Here is a 26962-nt window from a genome sequence, read left to right on the forward strand (position 1 = left end):
GGGAGGGGTCCCCAACTTTTTACGCGCAAGCCATATACAAATATAAAAAGATTTGAGGGGCTATGATTAGCTGTTTGTTAGTCCCTATATCAACTGTAGCCCACAGGAGACTCTGGCAAAACACCTGGGTTTTATGCAACTAGTGTTGCCACATGGCCAGGATTTTACTGGCCTGTCCGGTCAAAATTATGGTTGATCCCAATGTTATTAATAGGGAAAAATTATAAATATATCGGCAGGCCGGTATTTTTTTTCAGAAAAGGTGGCAACCCTATATGCAACCAAGCCAGCAATTGAAAAATAAGCACCTGGTTTGAGGCCACTGGAAGCAACATCCAAAGAGTTGGCAGCCAACATGTTGCTCATGTGCCACCGGGATCACTGATGTAGACAGTGATGTTGTGAGCCAAGTTGCAAAAGGCCTTCATATATCTAATGTGTAAGTGTCATTTTCTACCTTCCTGTGGCTTGCTGACTCTGTAACTGTTCTAAATCGATCCATTTAGTTGATATGTTTCTTATCTTGCTGGCTGTTAGAATTGATACAATAGTTACTAATATTCCGCAGATGCTGCTGAGAAATGGATCAACTAATGTTGAATCTGCACCTGAATTACTGTGCTGCCAGACTGAAACATCAGCACTTCAAATTTTAAACACGAATTTTTGAAAAACAATTAAAAAAAAAAGATGGAACTCAATTGAAAGCAATTTCTGGTAAATAATCTGAAAATAACTGAACTGAAAAAAAGTTTTTGGAAGGTGAACAATCTCTTTAACTTGACAGCTGAAGCTAAAAGAAAAGGACACATCATTTTTACAAAATGAAGTTAATAGGGAACAGAATGTGCTGTCACACATGGACAGTTGAAAAGCTCACCCACCAGTTTATGTCAGAGGAAGTGACTCAGTTTTTTAAGCACAGAACTAGCTTGTGGCCCAAGTTAATATGGCACCCAGACACCCCACTTTATTTATTATGTTTTATTTAATGAATTGCCCTTTCGTTCAGGAGGACTTTAGAATACCTGCAGCTTTCTGGCTTCCATGGCCGCATTAAAATTTACCCCAGCAACCAGGAGACAGCTTTATTAACACACTCAGAAGATAAAACTAAAAGCACAGCATTACGCACAATGTTTTCTTTTATTTTACTATCCATCTACAATTTCTTGTTTTGCCATTACAGAACATGCTAGATGGTTACACAATTCGTTTCCTAGAGATTTTTCCGTGCACTGACGCTTCCCTATCCCCGACGTGACAGACGTGATCCGAACATTTAGCGATGTATTCTCGCCATAGCCACGCCTTACAGGGCGGGGCTTCATATTGTCATTATAGACAGCCGCATCTGCCAATCACAAGAGTCATTTTTTTGCTGTGGTACCTGCAGACGAATCAATTAAATGGCTTAGCGTTGTGGGCGGGGCGGGCTCTGTGCGAGGATAAGGTGACCTGCGCTGCTGCACACTTCTTGCGTTTGGGAGGGTAACGGAATAGCAGTAACTATGTCTCTGTCCAACAAGCTGACCCTGGATAAGGTTGATGTGAAAGGGAAAAGGGTAGTCATGAGGTAAGAGCGAAGCGGAAACGTGAAAAGCTTTAGTTATTGCATATGCAGCGCTCATATTTGTTTAAACTACAACTCCCACCCCCTCTGGTGCGGTGAGGTTTGTTGCAGATTTAATCTCCTGCAATAATGAATCTATTCGCTAACATTGTGTAGCTGACCTGTTGGAATGACAGGACATTGACTGGGGAGTGAGTGGGGCAGGTTGATTAGGTTTTTAATCCGGTGAGATTATCTGTGTTACTGGCACTGTGCAACAGTGAGTGTAGGGCGAGTTCTGGAACTGCTGTGTGTGTGGGATCACTTTATTATCGCAGCCGTTTTCTGCAGCATCTCAGGCCTTTATCCCACTGCTGCAAGGCATGAATTTATTGGGTCAGGATGCACAACATTATGATTACTTGTTTAGATTTCTAGTGTGAACAGATCCACCCTTCTGTTAGGGCATGAACTAACACTTTGCTTCCTCCTTGTGCAAGTGCAATGCTGTTTAAAGGAGAGGGAAATCTACGGAGACATGTTATTGCCACTAGATTAGCTGCATTAGTGTGAGCTAAAATGCTATATTTATTTGGTAGAATGTTTTACCATACCTGAGTAAAAAGCTCTAGAAGCTCTCTTGTTTGTTTAGGATAGCAGCTGTAGTATTAGCTTGGTGTGACCTCACTTCCTGCCTGTCTCTCCCTGCTCACTCATAGCTCTGGGCTCAGAATAAATCAGAGAAGGGGGGGGAAGAGGAGCAAACTGAGAATGCTCATGCCATGGGTAAGGAGGTTTAAGACCCCCCCCCCCAAATCTTCAGATAGATGAACTGTTTCATCTTATTAGACAGGACCCATTACAGCAGGCAGGCCCTGTCATTGAATACTCTGGTTACTAGCAGCACATTGTCCTCTTAACTCTGATCTCCCATTGCTTGCTAGCTTGAAGAGAGATATCAAAGGCATCCACCCACTGCATATAAACCAAAAATGTTTTTACTACTTGGAATGAGGATTTGCTCCTGCAATTCTCATTTCCATAACTTCTTGCCACAGAATGACATTTAAAATGGACAGCAGGCATAGAGAATCTATATATAGGCTTCTGCCACAACTACCGTCTCTTCTTTGCAGCATCTTTTCTGTTGTTAAGGACATAAAGGGCATGGATGATGCAGATGGATCTCCAGTGTATAAGCTATCCACTATGGGCCTGTCAATATCTCGTCTCAAATGTCTTATTGGGCCTTCTAGGGCACACCAGCGAACCTGACATCAAGGGCTCACTCATTGCATTCAGACAGTGCTAAATGTAATAGTAGTTAAATAGGCCTATGACAGGAATAAAACCAAAAAGCTAATGGGGAATGATCCCTGGCTGGGGCCCACTGGCAGATCCTCTGGTATTCTGGCAGGCTAGTCTGACCCTGTATCTATACCATACAACTACTTTTTGTCTGACAATTTTAACCATCTACCTGGATATGCAGGTAGATGTGCTAAAATCTGTAACATGACTTGGTTTGTTACATAGAATTTAAAAGAAAAACTTGATTCGGTTTTGAGGCTTGAGTACAGGCTAGACGCATGGAAATGAGTCATGGTCGTGTCATAGGAAATACGCATGTATCAACTTGTATTCTGAGGCTGCATGTCTAATGCTTATCTTATTACACTAGACGCACAGCCATGGTTTTATACAGTTTTTCTGCCTTAAATTGCATTAGGAGGTCTGATGTGTGTGTGACCGCTTTCTTGTATGTGATTCATCCTCTCTTAACCTTTTGAAGTATAAATATATTCTGAACTAGTGGCCAGATGCAAGGTTGTGTCAAGAAGGGCAAGACATCCCTGAAAGGAGCGTTTTGAATGACAGGGGGCCCTGCTGGTATCTGTGCTGTGAAACAGCTGGCATGGTACATGCTGCCCAGTGGCGTAACTAGATATTACTGGGCCCCACAGCAAATTATTTTTCAGGCCCCCAAAATGTTTAGAGGTTGACTTGTTTCTCCAATATTTATTGAAATTGTATATGAATTAGGGCCTCGTGGGGCCCCTATACCTCCTGGGCCCCCCTGCAGCCACAGAGTCTGCTTCCTCTGTAGTTACGCCCCTGATACTGCCTATTCATTCTCACCATCAAGATTATTATTTTCAAATTGCACTTTGTGGTTACAGTAATTCCAACCTGGTAGCTCAGAATGCAATTTCTGAGCATACGTATGACTGTGCCAGTACTGGGAATTACTTAAAATCTTGTCAGAGTATATTCAGTTGTACAGCACACAATGAAACTGTTATTCTTTTAGCTGTTCAGCCTTGTGGCAAAGTTCCAGTCTAATTTTACTCAACTCATCAGCTGAGTATTGATTAAATGTATGCCAGTTGGAAGTGACTATGAAGGTGACATTTACAGGAAATGTAGTAATATGCTAATATGTCAATATGGCACTAGTGATCCTTTTTTTGTCAGGGGAAAATAGGATGACCTGTTTTGTAAAGTTTGTGCAAAGGATTGCTGAAAAAAACTGTCAAAAGATAATTTTGTTCAGTGCTTTGTTGATCAGAGGGCCTGGTTCTTCTTGTGCTTGATAGATGATACATTGGATGTTATGGGGCACAAAGTGCTGAGACAAAGATTGTGCATAACCTTAGAGTGGCGGTACCACAGAAGAAGCAGACCCTGCGGCTGCATGGAGGCCCAGCGGTATAGGGGGCCCCAGCAGGTCCTAATTAGCAATTTCAACCAATATTTGTAAAACAGGACTACCTCTGGATATGTTGGTGCCTTAAAATTAGTTTGCTGAGGGGCCTATTAACATGGAAAGTTACTTTAGGACCCCAAAACAAGTTCTATCAATATATTTTACAAATTGCTCACTAATTACGGCCTCGCTGCAACTGCAGGGTCTTCTTTCTCTGAAGTTACACTCCTGAGTGGGATTTAAGAGTGCAATGACCAACACATCTATAGAGGCTTAATTCATACTTAAACTCATCAGGCATTAATATATTTTCTTGGTCTTAGATTTAATGCCCTAGAGAGCTCTCGGTGGTTGCTGGTGTGTACACTATAATTGTGCTTTATGGGTGCGGCATCCTCTTTAATATGAGCGGAGTCACCTTGCTGCATGGCTGAGGTTATTCTGTATAAAGAAAAGTGTCTTAGTTGGTGCCAATTTTTTTTATAGATTTTAAACCAAAAAAAGTCTATGCAGTGAGTTACAGGGGTCCCACAGAAAGATCATATAAAGCACGCCCCCAAAGACATTTTTCATAAACATATATTGAAAGTGCTTATATGTCAATGCCCCACTGGTCTTCCAATGCTACTGGGCCCTCTGTAGTTATACCCTTGTCATTGTAGGGCCCTCAGAAATAAAATACTATGGCTAACTGGCATAGTGTTGATTAAGGTGTTCAATTTCAATGTCCTATTGTGGCTTGTGAAGATTATGAATTCATAAATTTGTGGTACCTTTGGGAACTGCTTGTGAAAATGTGAGCTGAAAGCTTGATACAGGTGAACCAAACTGACCAGTACAAACCAGTTTTTCTCCTTCAGCAGCCATCTATGTGTTAGGAAGATGATTGTACACATGCCTTGATATAGCCCAATGCACAAATGTTTAGCAACTGTATTTTGGCAGTCTGTACAAGTGAAGCAATTTATTTATTTTTTTTTTTTTTGGGTGGGCATGTTATGTAAAGGTTTGCTCCAGGAAATATATACATTTATATGTATAATTTAATTTTTAGGGTTGACTTCAATGTCCCAATGAAAAACAATCAGATTACAAACAACCAAAGGTAAGTTGTGTGTGATTTTATATTGCTTTTTCAAGAATTCTAACATTGCCTGTATTGTACCTTCTATCTACTTGTTTGGGACCTGTTACAGCATACTCCTGATTAGTCTAACCACCTACAGTTACAGCCAGACATGTCCGATAACTTTTTTTTTTTTTTTGTAATTTTCTGCCCTCCATTTTCCCAGTAGCAACTCAGTCTGTCATGTTACAATTTGTTTCAGTACCTTAGTCATTTCTTTTAGTACCTTAGTCATTTCTCAGCAGTATGAAATTCTAACAGAGTTGAACCTCTTTCTAAACTACTGGTAGGACATATGAGAGTAGAAAATGAAACTTGATTGAATTGAAAGGGTTTGGAGGGTGAACTACCACTTTTTGCCTGACCCTGGTTATCAGGAACACGGATTTATTAATGAGTAAAGTAGAAGTTACCACTCATAAAACATTGCCATTACTTTATTTATCATTAAAAATAACCATCCAAATTCTGATATGCCATAAGCAATTTGAATCATGGAGATGGTACTCCTGTTGCTTCTGAGTTCTAACACCCCTTGGGCTTACTATTTGACCCAGGTATTTGTTTTAATAATGTTTTTTTTTTTTTCTTCATTCAAGGATTAAGGCTGCTGTTCCCAGCATCCAGCACTGTTTAGACCATGGTGCTAAATCTGTGGTTCTTATGAGCCACTTGGGCAGACCAGATGGGGTCCCTATGCCTGACAAGTACTCTCTGGCCCCAGTGGCTGAGGAACTCAAATCTCTGATGAAGAGGTAGGATGGACACACTCATTGGTCTGAAATGTTTCTAGAGCATATAAATTGCAGTAAATGTTAAAATGGTTAGTTACTTTGCCTTCTATCGCTCTGCAGTTCCTATCATTCACAGGCAACTATAGGATAAGTCATAAAATAATTGTAGGGACACAGACATGTTTGCTATATTGACATTTAGTAGTTGTAAAGTGAAGGGCACAAACTCATGTATGTAATTTAACTAGTATTCATTTTTGAATAGTTAAAGAATAGTTTGTTACCCACTGTTAAAACAATTAGCAGTATAAACTGTTTGTGAGACCTATAGGATACATGAAAAAAATCTTATTCTGTAGGCAATAATGGATACTATATGGGGCTTCTTTTAATTTTGTCTGTAAATGAATGAATAAAAATGGCTTCAAAACTGGCCGCTTTCTTGGTGCTCCCAATAGATGTTCCCTGCCAGAAGCACAGTAGGAGAGGGATAGCCAATCACAGCTCTGCAGTCACACAGACAGGCTTCAGTTTTCTATCCGGTCCTGCTAGCTGCTGATTGGCCTATCCTACAGTGCAGTTTGCTGGGTGCTACTGCCTCTACTGCACAGCCAGAGAATTCAGTAAGCAAGAAGTGGAAGAGAAGGGAGCAATTATTAGGGTTTTTGCAGAAATATTCAATAAATCAGACACTACTTTTTAAAGCACAATTCTTCTGTATTTAAGAGTATAAAGCACTGGCATGTTCTTGTTTTTAAAAGGTTAAATGTCTCCTTTAAATTTTGTAGAGAGATTGTCTTCTTAAAGGACTGTGTGGGTCCAGAAGTGGAAGCTGCATGTTCTGACCCAGCCACTGGAACAGTCTTACTTCTGGAGAACCTTCGCTTCCATGTGGAGGAAGAAGGGAAGGGTAAAGATGCTGCTGGGAACAAGGTTTGCAAAATTCCAAATTGTAGTATATGGGATTAATTCTTATAAGGCCCTGTTTCTTAACAGATGAAGCACCTCTTATTGCTTTATGTACTTGAACATAAAATCATTGTTTGACCTTTCTTGGGGCAGTAGTCCAACATCATCTAGGGACCCAGGGTTAAGAAAGGCTGATGCAAATAGGAGGCTGAGAGTACATGTAGAAAAAAAAAGTTGCCTTCTAAATTTGAGCCAGTGCTGTGGCTTACATCTGATACTGTCTACAGTTTGTGACCTCTTGATATTTTCCTGAAGGTTAAGTGGTGGGAGACTTAAAGCTGTTTTTAGCAACCCATGACCCCGTTTTAACATGCTGTCCTTGTAGTAAGTGTTTGCACTACTGCACAGCCTGATAAATGATGACCTTTACTTGACATTTTTATGTCTACTACAGACATTCCTATAGCAAAGGAAATATACTGCAGCTATTTTGTCTGCATTGCAGAATCACTAATATATTGTACAGGATATGGTTTTATAGACTGGCTTACAATGAAGACACCTGCACTTCAGGGTCCAATTAAAGCTGAAGACATTTTATTTATATATAATAGAATAAATGAAACTAAAAATATTATATTCGTGTATTTATTGGAAACCCACATTATCCAATGGCATTTGTGTGTGGCAAAAGTAAGTGAATTCTTAGGATTATCATATAATTTGAAGGTGAAATCAGAGTCTGGTATTTTCAGTCGATGGGATGACGTGTGAGTGAGAGTCCCTGTTTTATTTAAAGAACGTGGATCCAGCAAAGCCTGATCACACATACAACACATTTTGTGGCTATGTATCATGGCTCAAACAGAGGAGCTGTCTGAAGACCTCCGAAAAAAAGTTGTTGATGCCCATGAAAGCCAAACGATTATTTGCCAACTGTTTTTACTTGCAGCTGGCTGAAAAAAGCTGATCACACTAATTCACTCACTTAATGGTTGCTATACCGTATATACTCGAGTATAAACAGTTTTTCAGCATCCAAAATGTGCTGAAAAAGTCTACCTCGGCTTATACTCTGGTTAGCGGGCAGTAGCTGAGATTGCAGTCACTTTTAATTATTCCTATACCAACAGTTCACTTGGGGAGAGACTGCAATATCACACAGCGCCCTCTGTTGGTTATATGAAAGAATAACAGTGCGCCCTCTGTTGGTTATATGAAAGAATAACAGTGACTGCAATATCACACAGCGCCATCTGTTGGTTATATGAAAGAATAACAGTGACTGCAATATCACACAGCGCCCTCTGTTGGTTATATGAAGGATTAACAGTGACTGCAATATCACACAGCGCCCTCTGTTGGTTATATGAAGGATTAACAGTGATGGCAATATCACACAGCGCCCTCTGTTGGTTATATGAAGGATTAACAGTGATGACAATATCACACAGCACCCTCTGCACATGGTAGTGGGACAATGCACACAGTAATCAGTTTGGCAATTCTCTGTCACCATCAACTTTGCAAAGAAGTCCGGTTGATCGCTGGGGGGGTCGCTTTGGCGGAATATGCGCTGCTGGGAGACAGGGCTGTAGTTGTGTCTAGGCTTATACTAGAGTCAATAAGTTTTCCTAGGTAAAATTAGGTACCTCGGCTTATACTCGGGTTGGCTTATACTCGAGTATATATGGTATATACGGTAAGTTAATTGTCAAGATTCAAATTTGCCAAGTATTGCTATAATCTAGAATAGTGGCAGTTGAAAAATCCTATGTGCCTGCTTTCTGCAAAATGATAGCCATGGTCAAATTATACCTGAGCCATAGGTCTAATTCATGCTTTGCTATTGGAGACTAGACACTTGGATATGATGTGCTCTGTTTAAGAGGGGTGATGGGAGTTATTTAGGCGTCACTTATCCTCTTGTCTAACTTGCACGACATTCAGACCTGTAAGCTGGAGAATGGCAGGTGGCACAAGCTGCAACAGGGCATTTGCAAAAGTGAAGTGTGTGTATGTATGTGTAAAGACTTCAGATCTGTTTTCTCTCTCCACTGCAGATCAAAGCAGATGCTGCCAAAGTAGATTCATTTAGAGCATCACTTTCTAAACTAGGAGATGTTTACATCAATGATGCTTTTGGAACCGCACACAGAGCTCACAGGTAATTTTGCATTTTTTTGTGCTAGAGTCTGACAAAAGGTGGCCATACACGGGCCGATAAAAGCTGCCGACAGACCGAGTCTGCAGCTTATTGGCCCGTGTATGGGGGCCCCCGACGGGCTTCCCCGATCGAGATCTGGCCGAAAGTCGGCCAGATATCGGATGGGATTAAAAATCCCGTTGGATCGCGGCCGCATCTGTTCGTTGATGCGGTCCCGTGATCTGACCGCCCGTTTGCGAATGCTAGGATCCGATCGTTGGGCCCTAGGGCCCACGATCGGATCTGCCTGATATTGCCCACCTCAAGGTGGGCATATCGGAGGGAGATCCGCTCGTTTGGCAATGTCGATCTATCCATGATCTATCCATGTATGGCCACCTTAAATCTATTTATAGACGGTGCTTATCACCCCCTTCATTTTATTCGTATATAATGCTTAAAATAAGGATCCCAGGGCATAGTTACATAGTTAAATTCGGGTTCAAAAAAGACAAAGTCCATCATGTTCAACCCCTCCAAAATGAAAACCCAGCATCCTTACACACACCCCCTCCCTACTTTCACATAAATTCTATATACCCATATCTATAATAACTATAGAGTTCAGTATCACAATAGCCTTTGATATTCGGTCTGTCCAAAAAACCATCCAAGCCATTCTTAAAGGCATTAACTGAATTAGCCATTACAACATCACCCGGCAGTGCATTCCACAACCTCACTGTCCTGACTGTGAAGAACCCCCTACGTTGCTTCAAATGAAAGTTTTTCTTCTAGTCTAAAGGGGTGGCCTATCATGCGCAGTACAGCTTGAAGTAGAATGTTAACTTCGAATATAGGGGTGTTGTGTTGGTAAATAGCTTGACTTTTATCAGTGTAGTTGCCATGACTAGTTCTGCTTATTTCCTAGCTCCATGGTTGGTGTAAAGCTGCCCCAGAGGGCTGCTGGCTTTTTAATGAAGAAGGAGCTTGATTACTTTGCTAAGGCTTTGGAGAACCCTGAGAGACCTTTCCTTGCTATCCTTGGAGGGTAAGAGTATCTTAATTAACCTATGACTTTACTTATTAATGCAATTCTTACTGCTCCTGTGTGCAAACCTTGCTCCAGAGACCATTGTATCAAATAAATATTTAGTCTTAATTTGGCAAAGTGAAATCCAAATCCCCCATTTAACTTAATGCTGTTTTTACTTTTTAGTCTCATAGGGCTTTTGAGTTTTTCAGACTTTGATCTTCCCATGCCATACTCTTCCTCTGTGCCGAGTCAGCATGATGCTTGGAGCAGCTATTCAGTTGCAACAGACTGTGAAAATTGATTTTGTAGAACTGGACTATGTCCAAATGACTTCCTGCCCTTGTCCCCTTCTCTCTAATCCTTACTGTCCTATTAAGTGAATAGTGAGTGGGGCTTGTCTGGCTAATACTAGAAGTATTGTATTTTTTTTTCCCCCCCCGCCTTTCCTATATCTGCTGTGTGCCTGCACCTGGGCTGATGCAGTGGTTTCATTCACAGGCCATGAACGAGAGGGTTTTTGGCCTGCACTTGAAATTAGCCTTAAAGGCTCCCCCCCCTCTAGAAAAATCTACTGAATTAGAATTCTGTTTAATTTAAAACTGACATGATACTTAATTGTAGCTTATAGACCTACCCATTTCTTATACAGTACTATATCATTTATCATTTATAAGTTTGCTTTTTACGCTTACCTTACCATAACACAACTTTGATGCTGTTGACCCCTTTATGTTCCAAGGGGCTGGTGTTTGTAGTTTTGAACATGGGGTATGATTTAAGTTTTATCCTCTGATACAATGTTATAGGCTTGATGTCTCCATAAGAATAATTCTTCTAGGCTGCTGCATGTTCTGTTGCGAAATCCTAATATTTGTATTTAATAATTTCCAGTGCTAAAGTAAAGGACAAAATCCAGCTAATTAGTAACATGCTGGATCAAGTGAATGAGATGATTATTGGTGGTGGGATGGCCTTTACATTCCTGAAGGTTCTCAACAATATGTCCGTAAGTATATGTCAACGTTTTAATGGTAATTCTCTCACACGGGAAAGCAAATTTATCAAGAGTTGAATTTCAAATTCATTTGTTTTTTTTTTTGTTTTTTTTTCCTGTAGATTGGCACCTCCCTATATGATGAAGAGGGAGCAAACATTGTTAAGGACTTGATGGCCAAGGCAGAGAAGAATGGAGTCAAAATTACACTTCCTGTAGACTTTACTACTGCTAACAAGTTTGATGAAAATGCCAGTACAGGGCAAGCCAGCGTCTCTACTGGAATTCCTGATGGATGGATGGTAATTATACCAAGGCTGGGGTTGACCCATGTTCAGATTTCCTTTTGTATGAAAGTTTTAGGGAGAAACACTCTTAAGTTTTTACACCTGTAGGAGCTGAACAGAATTTGCTATAAGCCTGAAAGTAACATGTTGCATAATTACAGAAAAATACCTGATCAACTTTACAATATATATTATCACAGCTATAAATGAAAACTAAAAGTTTTCATATCCCATTGAGAGCAGATTAATACAGTAAAATGACTGTATAATTTGACTTTTTATTTACAAACCATTTGAAATAAGCTTAATGTTTAGTACAGGTATGGGACCTGTTATCCAGAATGCTCGGGTCCTGGAGTTTTCCGGATAACTGATCTTTCCATAATTTGGATCTTCATACCTTAAGTATACTATAAAATCATGTAAACATTAAATAAACCCAATAGGCCAGTTTGCTTCCACTAAGGATTACATGTATCTTAGCTTGTTTTATTAGCTAAAAAGGAAATAATTTTTTAATTATTTAGATAAATCGGGCTTTCTGGATAACGGGTTTCCGGATGATCGATCCCATACTGTATTTGATTTTGTACATGTGTGCATGTAAAGTTGTTATTTATACAGTCTGCCAAGTTTAGTTTTTACGTTCTGATATTTGGGTGCATTCTGGTGGCTCCAGCCTTGCTGCACAAACCTGTAGGTTAATTTTTAGAACTTTATTAATTTTTTTTTTCCGCTCCCCCTCCCCCCAAACATGTACTTGGCAACATAACTACTTCCTTCGCTGGAGCTTTGCAAATCAGTCTTTCTGGATGTTCCCCAGACCAGTTGAATAAATGTACTCATTACACACAATACTAATTAATGATAATGCTTAAAGGAGAAGCAAAGTTACCAAAGCATTTTATTGCCAATAGAATAGACACAATAGTGCAATCTATAACGCTATATTAATGCTTTAGCAAACCTGAGTAAACTGCCGTAGAAGCTCTCCCAGTTTGTTTAGGATAGCCACTGCCATAGTAGCTTTGTGTGACACTACTTCCTGTCTGAGTCTCTCCCTGCTCACTCATAGCTCTGGGCTTAAATTACAGCAGGAGGGAGGGGTAAAAGGGAGATAGGAGCAAACTGAGCATGTTCAAGCCCTAGCCCTGGAGGTTTAAGCTGATAACAGGAAGTCTGATACAGAAGCCCATGTGTATACAATAGAAGGAATAATCTGTGTTTCTTTTGACAAGAGGACTCGGAGCAGCATTACTTTGAATGTTTACTGGTGTATTTATATAGACCTTTCTGATAAGGCTTACTTTATTTTAGCCTTTACTTCTCCTTTAAAGCGGTTGGTCACCTTCCAAACACTTTTTTTTTTTTTTCAGTTGTTGTTTTCAGAATGTTTCCCAGAAATAATTTTTTTTCCACAATTACTTTCTTTTCTTTCTTTTTTTTTTTTTTTTTCAAACTCTATGTTCATGTCTCTGATGTTTCAGTCTGGCAGCTCAGTAATTCAGATGCACTCTAAATTGTTACAACTTTGCAACATTTAGTTGATACATTTTTCAGCAGTATTTCTGGTAGTGTATATATTGTATCCATTCAAAAACTGCTGCCTTTAATGAAACTCGGGGAAAGAGCTAGCACTCAGAAATATAGTACTGGTATGTTGAACCCTTTAGTTTAAATCCTTGTAGGTAATCTTTAACCCCTGCTTCCATCCAAAGCTGAATCCAATAGGAGAACATTCGTTGTGGGGAAAGAATGCCAAAAAGCGCTTATAGCTGCAATGGTGCCTTTATTGGTCACACAACATGTTTCGAGCTAAGTAGCTCTTTATCAAGTGTATCTATAGCTATAAGCGCTTTTTGGCATTCTTTCCCCACAACGAATGTTCTCCTATTAAAGAGCTAGCACTGGAACTGCTTTCAGGCAGGCTGTTGGTTCTCCTACTCAATGTAACCCAAGTTGCAGTGGGACATGGATTTTACTATTGAATGCCGTTCTTAGATCTACCAGGCAGCTGTTATCTTGTCAGGGAGCCGCTATCTGGTTACCTTCCCATTGTTCTGTTAGGCTGGGGGGGGGGGGGAATCACTCCAAATCACAGTACAGCAGTAAAGAGTGACTAAAGTTTATCAGAGCACACTGGGGCAGCTGGGAAACTGACAATATGTTTAGCCCAATGTCAGATTTCAAAATTAAATATAACAAAATCTGTTTGCCATTTTTAGAAATGGATTTTGGTGCAGAATTCTACATGAGCAGCACTATTAACTGATGTGTTTTGAGAACTTTTTTTTCCCCATGACAGTTTCCATTTAATATACAGAATGTGACTTTCCTTCCTATGCCAAGAGTACAGAGCCCATGACAGGATTACCCAAGTAATAGTGGCAGTAATTATCTGTTTATACAGCTAAAAACTGCTCCTATTTAGTTGTTATGATTTGTTTTATAATCTAGGGACTTGACTGTGGCCCAGAGAGTGTGAAGCTGTTTGTGGAAGCTGTGGGTAGAGCCAAACAGATTGTGTGGAATGGTCCAGTTGGGGTGTTTGAATGGGACAATTTTGCTAAAGGAACCAAAGCCGTAATGGACAAAGTGGTAGAGGTCACTGGCAAAGGTTGCATTACAATCATTGGTAAGTTTTTCACATTTTGGTATAATTAACAGTCTCTAAATAACTACATATTAAGTAGTGTTTTGTACTTAATATAACGTTTGTTATAGTTTTCTGTTGCTTTTAATAAAAATATAGAAGTTGTTATATGACCTGTAATGCCATGAATGTCATTTGAACCCTATTTATGTTCCTGAGTAAAAAAACTTTAGCCACTGTATTCTACAGTTTATCTGCAGTCTGTTAACCTGTGATATTTTTTTTTTTCCCCCATATTAAGCTTGAATGGCTGCCCCCATGGCTACACAACAACTGATTTTATATAAACTATAGTTGTTTGTGTTGCAAAATGTGCAGAATATACATTTTTATTTAACCAGTGGTTACTGGTCCTTCAAAATGGCTGCCTTTTTATATGGCGACACTTGCATGACCAGTCTTTCTGAAATCCTTGTATATGAGGTATGTCCAGTACCCCCAACATTGTTGCATTCTCTCGCCCCACAGGTGGAGGAGACACTGCTACCTGCTGTGCTAAATGGGATACCGAGGACAAAGTTAGTCATGTCAGTACAGGAGGAGGAGCCAGTCTAGAGCTGCTAGAAGGTAACTTTCTATGTACAGATATTTTCCTGAGTTCTGTACAAGGTGCTTTAATTGACACCAAGCACAGTGTGGGACAGATTTACTATGGTTCGAATAGTAAATTCAAATATTTTTTTTTCCTCAAACTTGAATTTGAAACCACCAACTCTAATTTGAATTCGAATGTAAGATTTATCACACCTCAACCCTAGAAACGGGTCTAATTCAATTATTCTCCACCTAAAATCTTTCAAATTCCTGTAGAAGTCAATGGCAGAGGTCCCTTGAACTATTTGAAGTTAATAGTAGTGAGGAGCCAAATGTTTTGTTTCGAAAATAACTCGCCATAGGCTAATGGAAGAAATAAATGTTGCGCATCCAAAGACAAATGTCGCGCGTCTTTGCCACACAAAAGTAGAGGTGTTTTTTTTTTTTTTGAGGAAAAATTTATTTAAATTTCATGAGTTTTCGGGTCAGGACTATTCGTTAAAATGTCTTCATAAATAACATACCATTTAAATTATAGATAAAATAGAATTTATTAGAGTTTAAAAAATTCACATTACTCTAAAAATTCAACCCTTGATAAATAACCTTGTGTGTGTACTGTATATATTTTCTAACCCAAAGTTCTAACAAAAAGTAGAACTTTCTCTTATCTTTGTGTAAAGCGTCTTTTCAGGTGTTAAGCAAGTCAAACATAATATATAAATGTTGCATATAGATGAGAAAAGGAGAGGCACTCCAATGCAGATTAACTGCTTGTGATTTTCATTTAATGCCTTAAAATGCCCTTTCTCTCTCTATATATATATATATATATATATATATATATATATATATATATATATATATATATATATATATATATATATATATATATATATATATATATATATATATATATATATATTATATATATATGTTTAACATGTCCATATATCCAAATACATTTTACTTTCTTTACCTTATAGGAAAGGTCCTACCAGGAGTTGATGCCCTTAGCAATGTGTAAAGGCAACTAAAGAACGGAACAGAATCTAGAGAACGGTTTCATCCAGAGTCCTAGGGAATAAGCACTGAAACCAGACCATATGAGATGCCCAAACACAACCAGCAAGCACTTTACACAAATAAATCCACAGTCCTCTGCTGAAGATTTCATTTTTTGTTTGGGCAACACCCCATCACTTCTAGATATTGTAGCTATAATAGGGTTAATGTAATGACCATTTCACCAATAATCCATTTTCGCCTTATCTGGCCAGGATGCACTGCAGTATGTTCTAGGTTCTCTTATACGCTATATAACATGTTGTGCATAATAGCTGTGTGTATATATTGCCCTGTAGAAGTCTGTACCTCACATCTTCATCTTTGTTTACTGGTTTACAGGATAACAATGTAGGCTCCTCTGTTAGAGCTGCTAAGAATAAAACCATTACCTTATCCTTTCAGTGCTTGTCCTTTTTATTATACTTTAGAATGCTGCCACTATTTCACCTATATAATAGTATGCTTTAGTCTATTTTAAATCTGCCATTTTAACAGAATATTTGTTTTTTTGTTTGTTTAGTATAACTTTATACATTTCACCTAAATTATTCTTAAGCAGTGCCTTGACAATGATACCTTATGTAGGACACCCTGCTGTAGTTGCGCCAACATGTGCCCCTCTATTTGCTTTTCTGGAGCAGGAAATTCTAAATAACTGCTGCATGTTGGCCATTACAAAGGTCAAAAGAGCCTCTGATCTTCGAAAGGGATTCCAATTTGTGCACAGTCTGTTCAAACATTGCCATAGGGCATGTAGATTTTGTAATGGTATGAGAATAAAAGTGCTTTTCGGACCCTACTATGGCGAGAGACTGAATAATATTGGGTATGAGCCAATCAGGATTCAGAGGCTTGAAAAGCTAATATTTTATCAGGGCAGTCCTCTGTTTATTACTGGTTTCAGTTTAGTAGTCAAGTGTATGATCCTAATTTAGATATGTTTAATCTTCACTAGTGACAAAAGAATCCTATATGGATTATTTAATTACATTATTAGTAGACAATGTATGGTGATCTAAATTATGGAAAAACACCTTATCTGGAAACCCCCAGGTCTCAAGCATTCTGGATAACAAGTCTCATACGTGTAGTAAATTGCAAACCCTGACTTTTGAGCCTTTTTAAAAATTGGGCCTTCCCATCTTATGTGAGACATTATTACCAAAGCATCAGATCCATTTCTGGTAGTAACTATATACTACGGTCTTAGTACTTTAAATTAGGTACCTATGGTTAGAGCATTAGCCAAGGTTAGAGCATTAGCCAAGGTTAAGTCCAGACTTGTTCCAAGGCAATGCCCTACAACTCTTAAAGGATAACCTTAAAAATAAGTGTGTAAAATTGATGAGGGCACTATTCTAAGCACGTTTGCAATGTACATTCATTTTTAACTGATATTATGGGATACATGTACTGTTAATATGAATTTTGTTATAACAGCGCCACCTGCAGGTCATTTTCCCACCAGTCTGACCATCAAGTCGTCCAGGAAGTTGTCAGGAGAAAGAAAGAGGTTGCTCTGATAATCTTCTGCTAAGGAAATATAGAAAAATTTCTGTAATCTTTCCTAAGCAAAGAACATCAGAGCAGCCTCTTTCTCCTGACAACTTCATTGACTAATTGATGGTCAGACTGGTGGGAAAATGACCAGCAGGTGGTGCTGTTATAACAAAATTAATTCATATTAATAGTACATGTATCCCTTAATATCTAAATGAATATACATTGCAAAAGTGCTTAGAATAGTGCCCTCATCAATTTTACATTCACTTATTTTTAATGTTTACTTATCCTTTTAAACTTCAGTTGCATCAAAGTCATTAATCAGAAAAGTGCTCCTTTCCTTGAACAGCCTATAAAATGTCACCCTTTTACAGGAGTGTTTATAACATGTTGTGTCTCAGTAGCCTAAAAGTCTGAGACTTATATGTACACACTAGGCCCATACCCCTCTGCACTCACCATGTACATTTTTTCCCTCCCAGACCAGTGATGAGCGAAGATTGCCTTGTGGGGAGAGAGCAGGTTTGCACAATCGTGTTAGAAGTCTAGGGTTTAGCACAAGCCGTTTGCTGGAGATTTCTAATCCCTCTATTAGCTGGGGAGGCCTGTTTATCAAAATTCAAATTTGTGAGGTTTTTCTACTTTGAATAAAACCACAATTTAAAAAAAAATAAAAAAACAAATGTAAAACACTAGATAGAATAAAATAGTGGAAAAACTGTAATACCTCAAATTTGTCAAATTTAAAGGCTTTAAAAACTCAAACAAAGTGGCTTGAATTTTGCCTAGGACAACTCCCATTGACTTGAACTCACCAGCCTTTAGATGCCGAATGTTTACATTTTTCTCTGCTTAATATAAATATATATTTATATTTTATTTATATATCAGATATAAAATTATATATAATTTAAATTTGCGTTTTTGTGCAAAAAATTCAGGGAATCGGTGAAAAATTGAATTCGAACCTTGATAAATCCCCCCCACACTGTTGGAGAGGGGTGTGCTGTCATTTCAAGTTGACCCAACCTTGAGGCTTACAAATAATGGACAAATCATTTTAATTGGAAATGAATTATAAGAAAAATGAGTAGCATAGAATGGGCTTTTATACAAGCAAGTTAGCTCAACAAAGTTGCACAGGGAAAGGCACATACCAAGAGAAGTGTTCAATAACTTGTATTATAGTACCCTCTAGTGACGAGAAATTGTATAGGATTAATCCAATAGATTTAGCACTTCCAGACACTTAATTCATTTTATATTCCTTCCTTATATTCCTTCCTAAGCAGCCATTGTCTCACAGGCTTTCATTTCACATACCACACATTTCTTATAGCTGTATATACCCCCTTATAAGAAACCTAAAGAGGGTTTGCAATATTAGGCTGGGGGCACTGTATAATATAACTGAGGGAATGTTGTGTCAAATTGAACCATGATTGAAACTAGACAAAAAGTCTTGACAGACATTGTCCTAGTGTTTTTTATAGCTTGTAAAGTCAGTATAGATATTACCCTTTTGTAAGGACAACTGAGGTAAGAAAATAAAGGAGTAAACTGTCTATATATTTATATATATATATATATATATATATATATATATATATATTTAGTTATTTTTGGGTCTAGGGGCCACAGACAGTTGGTATTAAAGGGCATGTAAAGGGCAAGGAAAGTCTCAAATAGAATAAGGATAGAAATGCTGTATTTTGTATACTAAATAAAAACATGAACTTACTGCACAACAAGCCTAATCAAACAAATAATTTATGCTTTCAAAGTTGGCTACAGGAGGTCACCATCTTGTAACTTTGTTAAACATCTTTACAAGACGAAGACTGTGCACATGCTCAGTGTGGTCTGGACTGCTTAGGGATCATCATAAACCAAGCTGCTTGAGTTCTGCATGGCTGGGAATTAAGGCGGGGGCTCCCCCTGCTGTTCATAAGTATGATTGTTTCCCTGCTCAGCAGTTAGGGACCATCTGACAATTCCTATCGACAGCAGTAAAGGAAGGGTGAATTTCACTACATACAGTCAGGTTTCTTATAAAAACAGTACACATTTTTTAATTAAAGTATATATGAGATAGGTTTCTTTTTCATTAAAGAAAGTAAAAATATGATTTTGTTTTTTTTCCTTTACATGCCCTTTAAGTATGGTATCTCAAAACCCAGAACTAACACCAAGGTCCCGACTCACGCTTCTGTCTATAACAGCCACCTTACACTTCCGGAGGAGCCCTCCGCTACTCGTATGCCGACAGGTATTAAAGTGAGAAGACCAAGGGGAGAGTTCTAGGCAGACAAGGGAACCCGAACATGTACTGGAAGGACGGGGAGCAGGAAGCATAGTCTTGGAACAGGTGGGGTCAGTACCAGACAGAGCAGTGCTAAGTCAGGAACCAGAAGTGCAATCGGGGTCACGGGCCAAGGTCAATGCAAAACAGAAAGAGAGGTACAAAATCAGGAACCAGAAGGATAGTAAGGGTAAACAGGCTGGGCCAAATCTTTTGGTAACGTGGTACAGAATCGAGATCCAGAATAGTGATCAACAACAGGTGAGGGTCGGTACAAGCAGCAATACAGCACAGGTCAGGAACAGGAAAGGGTCTAGATAGAACAAAGATCAGACTTGAACAAACGCACCCAGGAACTATGGAAATAGACCAACGTTGGGCAATGAGTGTTTGGATGAGGCCCCTTTAAGTGATGTCACACGCGACGTGCGTGTTAAAACCCGGAAGCGCGCGTCTTATAGACAAATGCAGGGGACCTTTTTACCCATAAAGTGGATCACCATACCAGAGGCCACCCCTTTAGACTAGAAGAAAAGAACTTTCATTTGAAGCAACGTAGAGGGTTCTTCACAGTGAGGACAGTGAGGTTGTGGAATGCACTGCCAGGTGATGTGATGGCTGATTCAGTTAATGCCTTTAAGAATGGCTTGGATGATTTTTTGGACAGACATAATATCAAAGGCTATTGTGATACTAAACTCTATAGTTAGTATAGGTATGGGTATATAGAATTTTAATTAAAAATAGGGAGGGGTGTATGTATGGATGCTGGGTTTTCATTTGGAGGGGTTGAACTTGATGGACTTTGTCTTTTTTCAACCCAATTTAACTATGTAACTATACAGCAGCCATATAGGACTGGTGCGTGGAAAAGGAGGAGGCGGCTGTCCCCGCAGTGAGCACGACATCCCCACCTCCCCACTAGACCAACAGGTACTCTCATAGTTTGTCAGACACTGAATTCAAGCCACAGCACACAGTGAAGCATGGTGGCACAAGCATCATGATATGGAGATATTTTTCATACTATGGTTTTGGACCTATTTATTTCATACCAGGGATCATGGATCAGTTTTAGTACATCAAAATACTTGCAGAGGTCATGTTTCCTTATCCCGAAGAGGACAATAGGGTAATTTATCAACACTGGGCAGATTTGCCCATGGGCAGTAACACATGGCAACCAATCAGATTGCTGCATTCATTGTCCCACTTGCAGCTGGCTTTAAAAAGCTAATCTGATTGGTTGCTATAGGTAACTGCCCATGGGCACATTTGCCCAGTGTTGATAAATGAGCCCCAATGACTCCAAACACACCAGTAAACGAGCAACATCTTGGTTCCAGACCAACAAGATGGAGTGGCCATACCAATCTCCAATATAAAAATTGTCGGGTGACATAATAAATGCTGTTTCTGAGGCAAAACCAAGAAATGCAGAAGAATTGTGGAATGTAACAGGTGCCATAAGTTGGAAATACAGATGTGCAGTAGTTCTCAGAAAAACTGCTTATACAACTAAATATCAGTTCAGTGATTCACTGAATCACAGTCATATTAACCAATATTTAATGCATTTATTACTATCAAATACAGAAAAGAAAAAGGACAGGTAAAAAGGAGTGTTAATACATTTTCTTAATATAAAGCAAGGCTGTCCAACTGGACAAATGTGGTGGGTGTGCTGACCTGCAAGAGAGTTTTGGCACCCACTCAACCCAGGGGCTCCGTAATGTCTAACACCACTGGTTTACTATAATTCAGCCCCTGCACAAGTGATAAAACTGGATTATATGTCTGCAGCTTGGAGACGGTTGGACAGCACTGAGCTGTACTGTATGAGATTTATTTTGGCACACAGCCCTCAAATGATTGTAAAGCAGAGGGAAGTGGAACACTAATATATACCTACTCCAAGTGACAATCAAACTATAACCTACTTATTACATGCGCTCTTCACAACATGGCCCTCCCGGTGCAAGTGTCCTAGTGCTGGTGGGGCTAATTTAAAAAAAAATACTGTTACCTCCCAACCTGAGTGCAGGGGAAAATATTTATGGGCAAACAGGTGCCCTTTAAGTATTCATTAGCCAGACCCTCAATTAGCCAGGCCCCCCTTCAGTGAATGCAGGGCATTACCGAAGCTGCCAAAGCTCCAAAGCCGACAAAATGAGGCAATGCCACCAAAATGAGCAGGAGAATTAACAAGCATTTTAAAGGTAAGTTCAACTGAACACCAATGTTTTTTTTAAATTAAATCTCTGGCCCTTAATATTTTTTTTAATGTTTAATGGAACCCTTGACCACCAATGTTTTTATTTTTATAATCTTCTATGGGGCCTTTTTTTTCATTTTTAAATCTTCAATGGGGACACTAAACACCAAAACTTTTATGGGGGGGGGGGTGCTGACCACCAATTGTTTTCTTTTGACTTGTAGGGAGAACCCTGACATCCAGTGTTTGTCGTATGGGGCCCGTGACAACTATAAAAAGGATAGAGTGTGTATGACTGTGAATTACACAATACATTCCCTTTTGTAATACATATCACAAATAATTTCAGTAATAATGATATCAACACCTTTGATATATGAACCTGCCCTTCTCGTGGGCAAGAATGCGCTATGCAGTTTTCCCATGAAACAATAATCAAACTGACTGATTTTATCTGCTGGTTCTGAAGCTAGAGCTTCATATAACATATTACATGACACTGTTTTTGTTCCACCAGTGTTGCTATGCATGTTAAATGGTGTGGTGAGCTGAAGCCTGCAAACTCTTTGGCACCTTGCATTAGACATACACAATGGAAAGTAAATTATGAACCGTATTAATTTATGGCAGATATGCCCCGTGATGCAGGAAGCCGTCCCTTGTTGTTTAAAAGTCACAGAGCTGTTAATCAGTCACTTACTGATCCTGAATTGAACTTAATCTGGAAAACACATCTTTGAATTTTATTTAGTTAAGTCATTCTAACCCATACATAAAACACTTGTATTCCCCAAACCCCAGAGCAAGATGAGTGTGTTGGCCATGTCTCATATAAATAGATTAGCTAATATGTTGTGTACAATACTTTTACACCATTTAGCATCTAATACACTTTAACCTGTCCTCTCTTAACAGATTCTTAGGGAAAATGTACTTTAGAGCCAGTCTTAACGATCATTAAACTGGGAGGTGCAGAATAAAGAGTGGGAGGTGCTGAAGTATATAGTGCAGTGATGTTTCACTCAGGATGTTCTTTTATATTTCTGCACACACAGAATTTCATTTCTGGCAAATTCGGCAGTTAGCAGTATGAATTTCCTCTGGACCCCCTGGACCTTTGGGACATGGACATTTATTTTATATGGTATGTACCGCTCAGCACTCTCTCTAAGAGAGTGGCTGTGGGATAGCAGCTATAGTAGGGAGAGGTGGTGCCTATAGTAGCGATGAGGATTATTGTCACTGGGAAGGGACTGTGGCTGTGTGATAGCAGGTAAAGTAGGGAGAGATGGTGCCTATAGTAGCAGTGGGGATAAGGGACTCTGGGAAATGACTGTGACTATGACATCGCAAGTATCGTAGAGAGAGATGATGCCTATAGTAGCAGTGAAGATAATAATCTCTGGGAAGGGAGTGTGGCTGTGGAATAGCAGGTATAGTCGGGACTCGGGAAAGGTGGTGCCTATAGTAGCAGTGGGGATAAGGGACTCTGGGAAGGGACTGTGGCTGTGCGATAGCAAGTATCATAGAGAGAGTTGATGCATATAGTAGCAGTGATGATAATAGTCTCTGGGAAGGGGTGTGGCTGTGGAATAGCAGCTATAGCAGCAGTATGGATAATAGCCTCTGGGAAAGGACTATGTCTATGGTATAGCAGGTATAGTAGAGAGAAATGATGCCTATAGTAGCAGTGGGGATAAGGGAATCTGGGAAGGAACTGTGGCGGTGGGATAGCAGGCATAGTAGGGAGAGATGGGGCCTATAGTAGAAGTAGGGATAAAAATCTCTGGGAAAGGACTGTGACTGTAGGATAGCAGGTATAGTAGGGAGTGGTGCCTATAGTAGCAGTGGGATAATAGTCTCTGGGAATGCAATGTGGCTGTGGGAAAGCAGGTATAGTAGGAAGAGTAGGTGCCTATAGTAGCAGTAGGGGTAATAATCTCTGGGAAGGGAGTGTGGCTGTGGGATAGCAGGTATAGTAGGGAAAGATGGTGCTTATAGTACCAGTGGGGAGAATAGTCACTGGGGAGGAAATGTAACAGCATGTATATACCTTACCGATGCACCAAGTGCAATATTTTGGGATTTGGCTGTATCCCAAATCATTCATGAAGGATTCGGGCAAATTCAGAACGGAATCAGAACCATTATTTGCATATCTGATTACCTTCAGCCAAGTTGAGAAACACACCTTGACAGCAGCAGCATGCATGTTACTAGGCACAGAAAAAATCCACTCTTGGTAGCTTTAAGAGCTGAAATTATGAGCACAATGTGGCCCCTCTTCAACCTGCTCAGACACAAGAAATTGGTCGAGAGAGGAGGCATCAACTTAGTCGCCTCAGGGCTCCAGTTAGTGGTGAATTGGTCTTGCATCTCCCAAGATAATGCACTTACTGAACTAAAGCTTGCCACATTTGCTCAAATTGTGTTGACTTTCACCATGTGGGCCATGCACGTCACCTTGGATCCTTTGGATTGCAGATGATCTGTCCAAAATGAAAATATAATATCAATGCGTGCATAATACATTTGCAGGTGAGCTCTGGCTCCACTTCACTTCCTGCAAGTTTAATAGGTTTGCCTAAATGAATGGATCAGTAGAATGTAGGCATCCACATGTATAGTCACTGGCAATCATACGAAATGCATCCATTTGGCTCACAGATCAATTGGTAGGTTGCTGTGGTGGGCTGGTCAGTCATTGTATGGCATTGTATGGCAGATGATTCCCAATATCAGCCAGGGTTCATATCCCAATATCAGCCAGGGTTCATATGCCAATAATATTTTGAAATGGTGGGCTTGATTAGACAACAGATGTGATAGCTTAATGTAACACTGTCTAGGAGTGCTTGAGGTGCAGACTTCAAAATCTCCTATAAGACTTTTAAAAATGCCCTTGATATATGGAGAATCACTGTAAGAGTTGATGAAAATGATGCAGTCCTAATCTATCTTCCATTGCTTCTCTATATAGAGTGCTTTCCTTATTATAGTTGATAGTACAGAAACAGGAGATTCATATTGTTAATTGGTTAGAAATAATAATATCAGGGAACGATGGTGCTCAAGACAGAAAACTGAAGGAAAGCCATGACATTTTTCTAAGCTCATTTCATTTTAAGATTGCTATTATTATTGTTATTAGAATACAATTTGCACAGAATACTTAGGGGCAGATGTATCAAGGGTCGAAGTGAAAATTCGAATTTCGAGCTATTTTCTGTGTACTTCGCCCAGGGAAGTCCAAATTAGAATATCGAAATTTATCATGTACTGTCTTTTTAAAAATTCATCTTCGACCATTCGCCATCTAAAACCTGTCGAATTGGACTTCGCCAAGGGAATAGTCCAAATTCGAATATCGAAATTTATCATGTACTGTCTTTTTAAAAATTCAACTTCGACCATTCGCCATCTAAAACCTGTCGAATTGGACTTCGCCCAGGGAATAGTCCAAATTCGAATATCGAAATTTATCATGTACTGTCTTTTTAAAAATTCAACTTCGACCATTCGCCATCTAAAACCTGACGAATTGGACTTCGCCCAGGGAATAGTCCAAATTCGAATATCGAAATTTATCATGTACTGTCTTTTTAAAAATTCAACTTCGACCATTCGCCATCTAAAACCTGTCGAATTGCGGTTTTAGCCTATTTGGTCAATTAGCCAATTGTTTTTTTTTTTCAAATTGAATTGGATCGTGTACAATGTTACTTCGATGCGAATGATTCGAATTCGAACGAGTACAGCCTATTCACCCGCAGAAAAAACGTTGCAATTTTTTTTATAAATTTTGGTTGGTCTTTTTTTATTCGAATTTCGAAAGTTCTGGGAGTTCAAAAAAACTCCCATTACTTCGAAACTCGACCCTTGCTAAATCTGACCCTTAACGTTGTACTTGCAGTTGTGAATTCTTTTTTTTTGTTTTTATTATAAGAATAATATATAGCTCAACTTAACTGACAAATATTTGTTTTCCCAAAAACATATATAAAGCGACTTATTAAAGGGTGATCATGGTTTGTTTGTTTAACATTTTGTCTGTGTTTTTTTTTCTTACTTTATTGGCAGCATGTACAGAAGGCTTGCCAAAAGTACCTCGAGACGTGACTGAAAGGAACTGCACAGTTAGCCCTCCGGTGAGAGAAAAAAAGAATTCATTTAAATTATATTAATGTTCCATTCCGAAATTTGTATTTTACACACTGTTTCAATTGTGCTCTAATTGGCCTTGAATCAAATTTGCTGTAAAACATTAACAACTTCTACACTTAGGGGCACATTTACTAAGTTCGAGTGAAGGATTAGAATAAAAAAAACGTTGAATTTCAAAGTTTTTTTTTGGCTACTTCGACCATCGAATTGGCTACTTCGACTATGACTTAGACTTTGAATCGAATGATTCGAACTAAAAATCGTTCGACTATTCGACCATTCGATAGTCGAAGTACTGTCTCTTTAAAAAAAACTTCAACCTCCTACTTCGCCACCTATAACCTACCAAGCAACAATGTTAGCCTATGGGGAAGGTCCCCATAGGCTTTCTACCCAATTTGGGATCGAAGGAAAATCGTTCGATCGATGGATTAAAATTCTTTGAATCGTTCGATTTAATGATTATTCCTTCGATTGTTAGTTCCTTCAAACGAATAGCGCTAAATCCTTTCGACTTCGATCTGGTTAGTTAACCCTCGATATTTGACCATTAGTAAATGTGCCCCTAAGTAATACAATTCAAATGTCTATTTTTTCACACACATATATCTAAAAATGTGTGTTTTTATACTATTTCTCTGAACGTTTAAAATGTTACATTTTTTATATGTAAAAAAAAAAAATAAAAAAACAGAATACAAAAACTTGCCAAGTAAAAATTGTCAAGGTCCTATAGAAGTCAAGGGCAGCTGCACAGATACTATTGGAGCAATTTTAATCAAATCAGAGTTTTAGAGATTTTCTGATCTTTTTTTCAGTAATTGCATAGAAAACTCAAATTTTTAGAGGTTTTCGTATCTATTAGTGCATCGTTCAGTGTTTTTTTTTTTCATTTGTGCTTTTTACATTTGGATATTTTAAGAAATGTCATGGCATTTGTGGTTTTAGAGAAAATTTGTTTATTTGTGGTTTCAGAATGAGAATGGTGACAAATGGGCCTCCAAGTTCATTGAAACTAAAACAAGAACCTAG

At 39.0% G+C, this 26962-nt stretch overlaps 2 protein-coding genes across 2 annotated transcripts in view; both read left to right on the top strand.

The window, feature by feature from the left end:
* Positions 1–1422: 1422 nt before the first annotated feature.
* On the top strand, positions 1423–16139 carry LOC108700142 (phosphoglycerate kinase). Its single transcript, XM_018233050.2, has 11 exons — positions 1423–1576; positions 5314–5364; positions 5985–6140; positions 6908–7052; positions 9092–9195; positions 10106–10225; positions 11102–11216; positions 11327–11506; positions 13949–14126; positions 14613–14711; positions 15665–16139. Exons 1-11 carry the CDS (start codon positions 1512–1514, stop codon positions 15703–15705), a joined length of 1254 nt encoding a protein of 417 aa, XP_018088539.1. The 5' UTR covers positions 1423–1511; the 3' UTR covers positions 15706–16139.
* A 6640-nt stretch (positions 16140–22779) lies between these two features.
* Positions 22780–26962, top strand: part of xpnpep2.S (X-prolyl aminopeptidase (aminopeptidase P) 2, membrane-bound S homeolog) — a 41697-nt gene continuing 37514 nt past the window's right edge. The window contains 3 exon segments of the mRNA XM_018233051.2: positions 22780–22826; positions 22828–22910; positions 25847–25914. Coding sequence (XP_018088540.2) covers positions 22780–22826; positions 22828–22910; positions 25847–25914 — 198 coding nt within the window.

Source organism: Xenopus laevis, chromosome 8S (genome assembly GCF_017654675.1).
Source record: "Xenopus laevis strain J_2021 chromosome 8S, Xenopus_laevis_v10.1, whole genome shotgun sequence".
Taxonomy (NCBI): domain Eukaryota; kingdom Metazoa; phylum Chordata; class Amphibia; order Anura; family Pipidae; genus Xenopus; species Xenopus laevis.

Coding starts and splice junctions, on each gene's coding strand:
- LOC108700142 (XM_018233050.2), top strand. CDS start 1,512: ATGTCTCTGTCCAACAAGCTGACCCTGGATAAGGTTGATGTGAAAGGG. Junction 6,141..6,907: donor CTCAAATCTCTGATGAAGAG/GTAGGATGGACA, acceptor TAAATTTTGTAG/AGAGATTGTCTTCTTAAAGG. Junction 7,053..9,091: donor AAGATGCTGCTGGGAACAAG/GTTTGCAAAATT, acceptor TCTCCACTGCAG/ATCAAAGCAGATGCTGCCAA.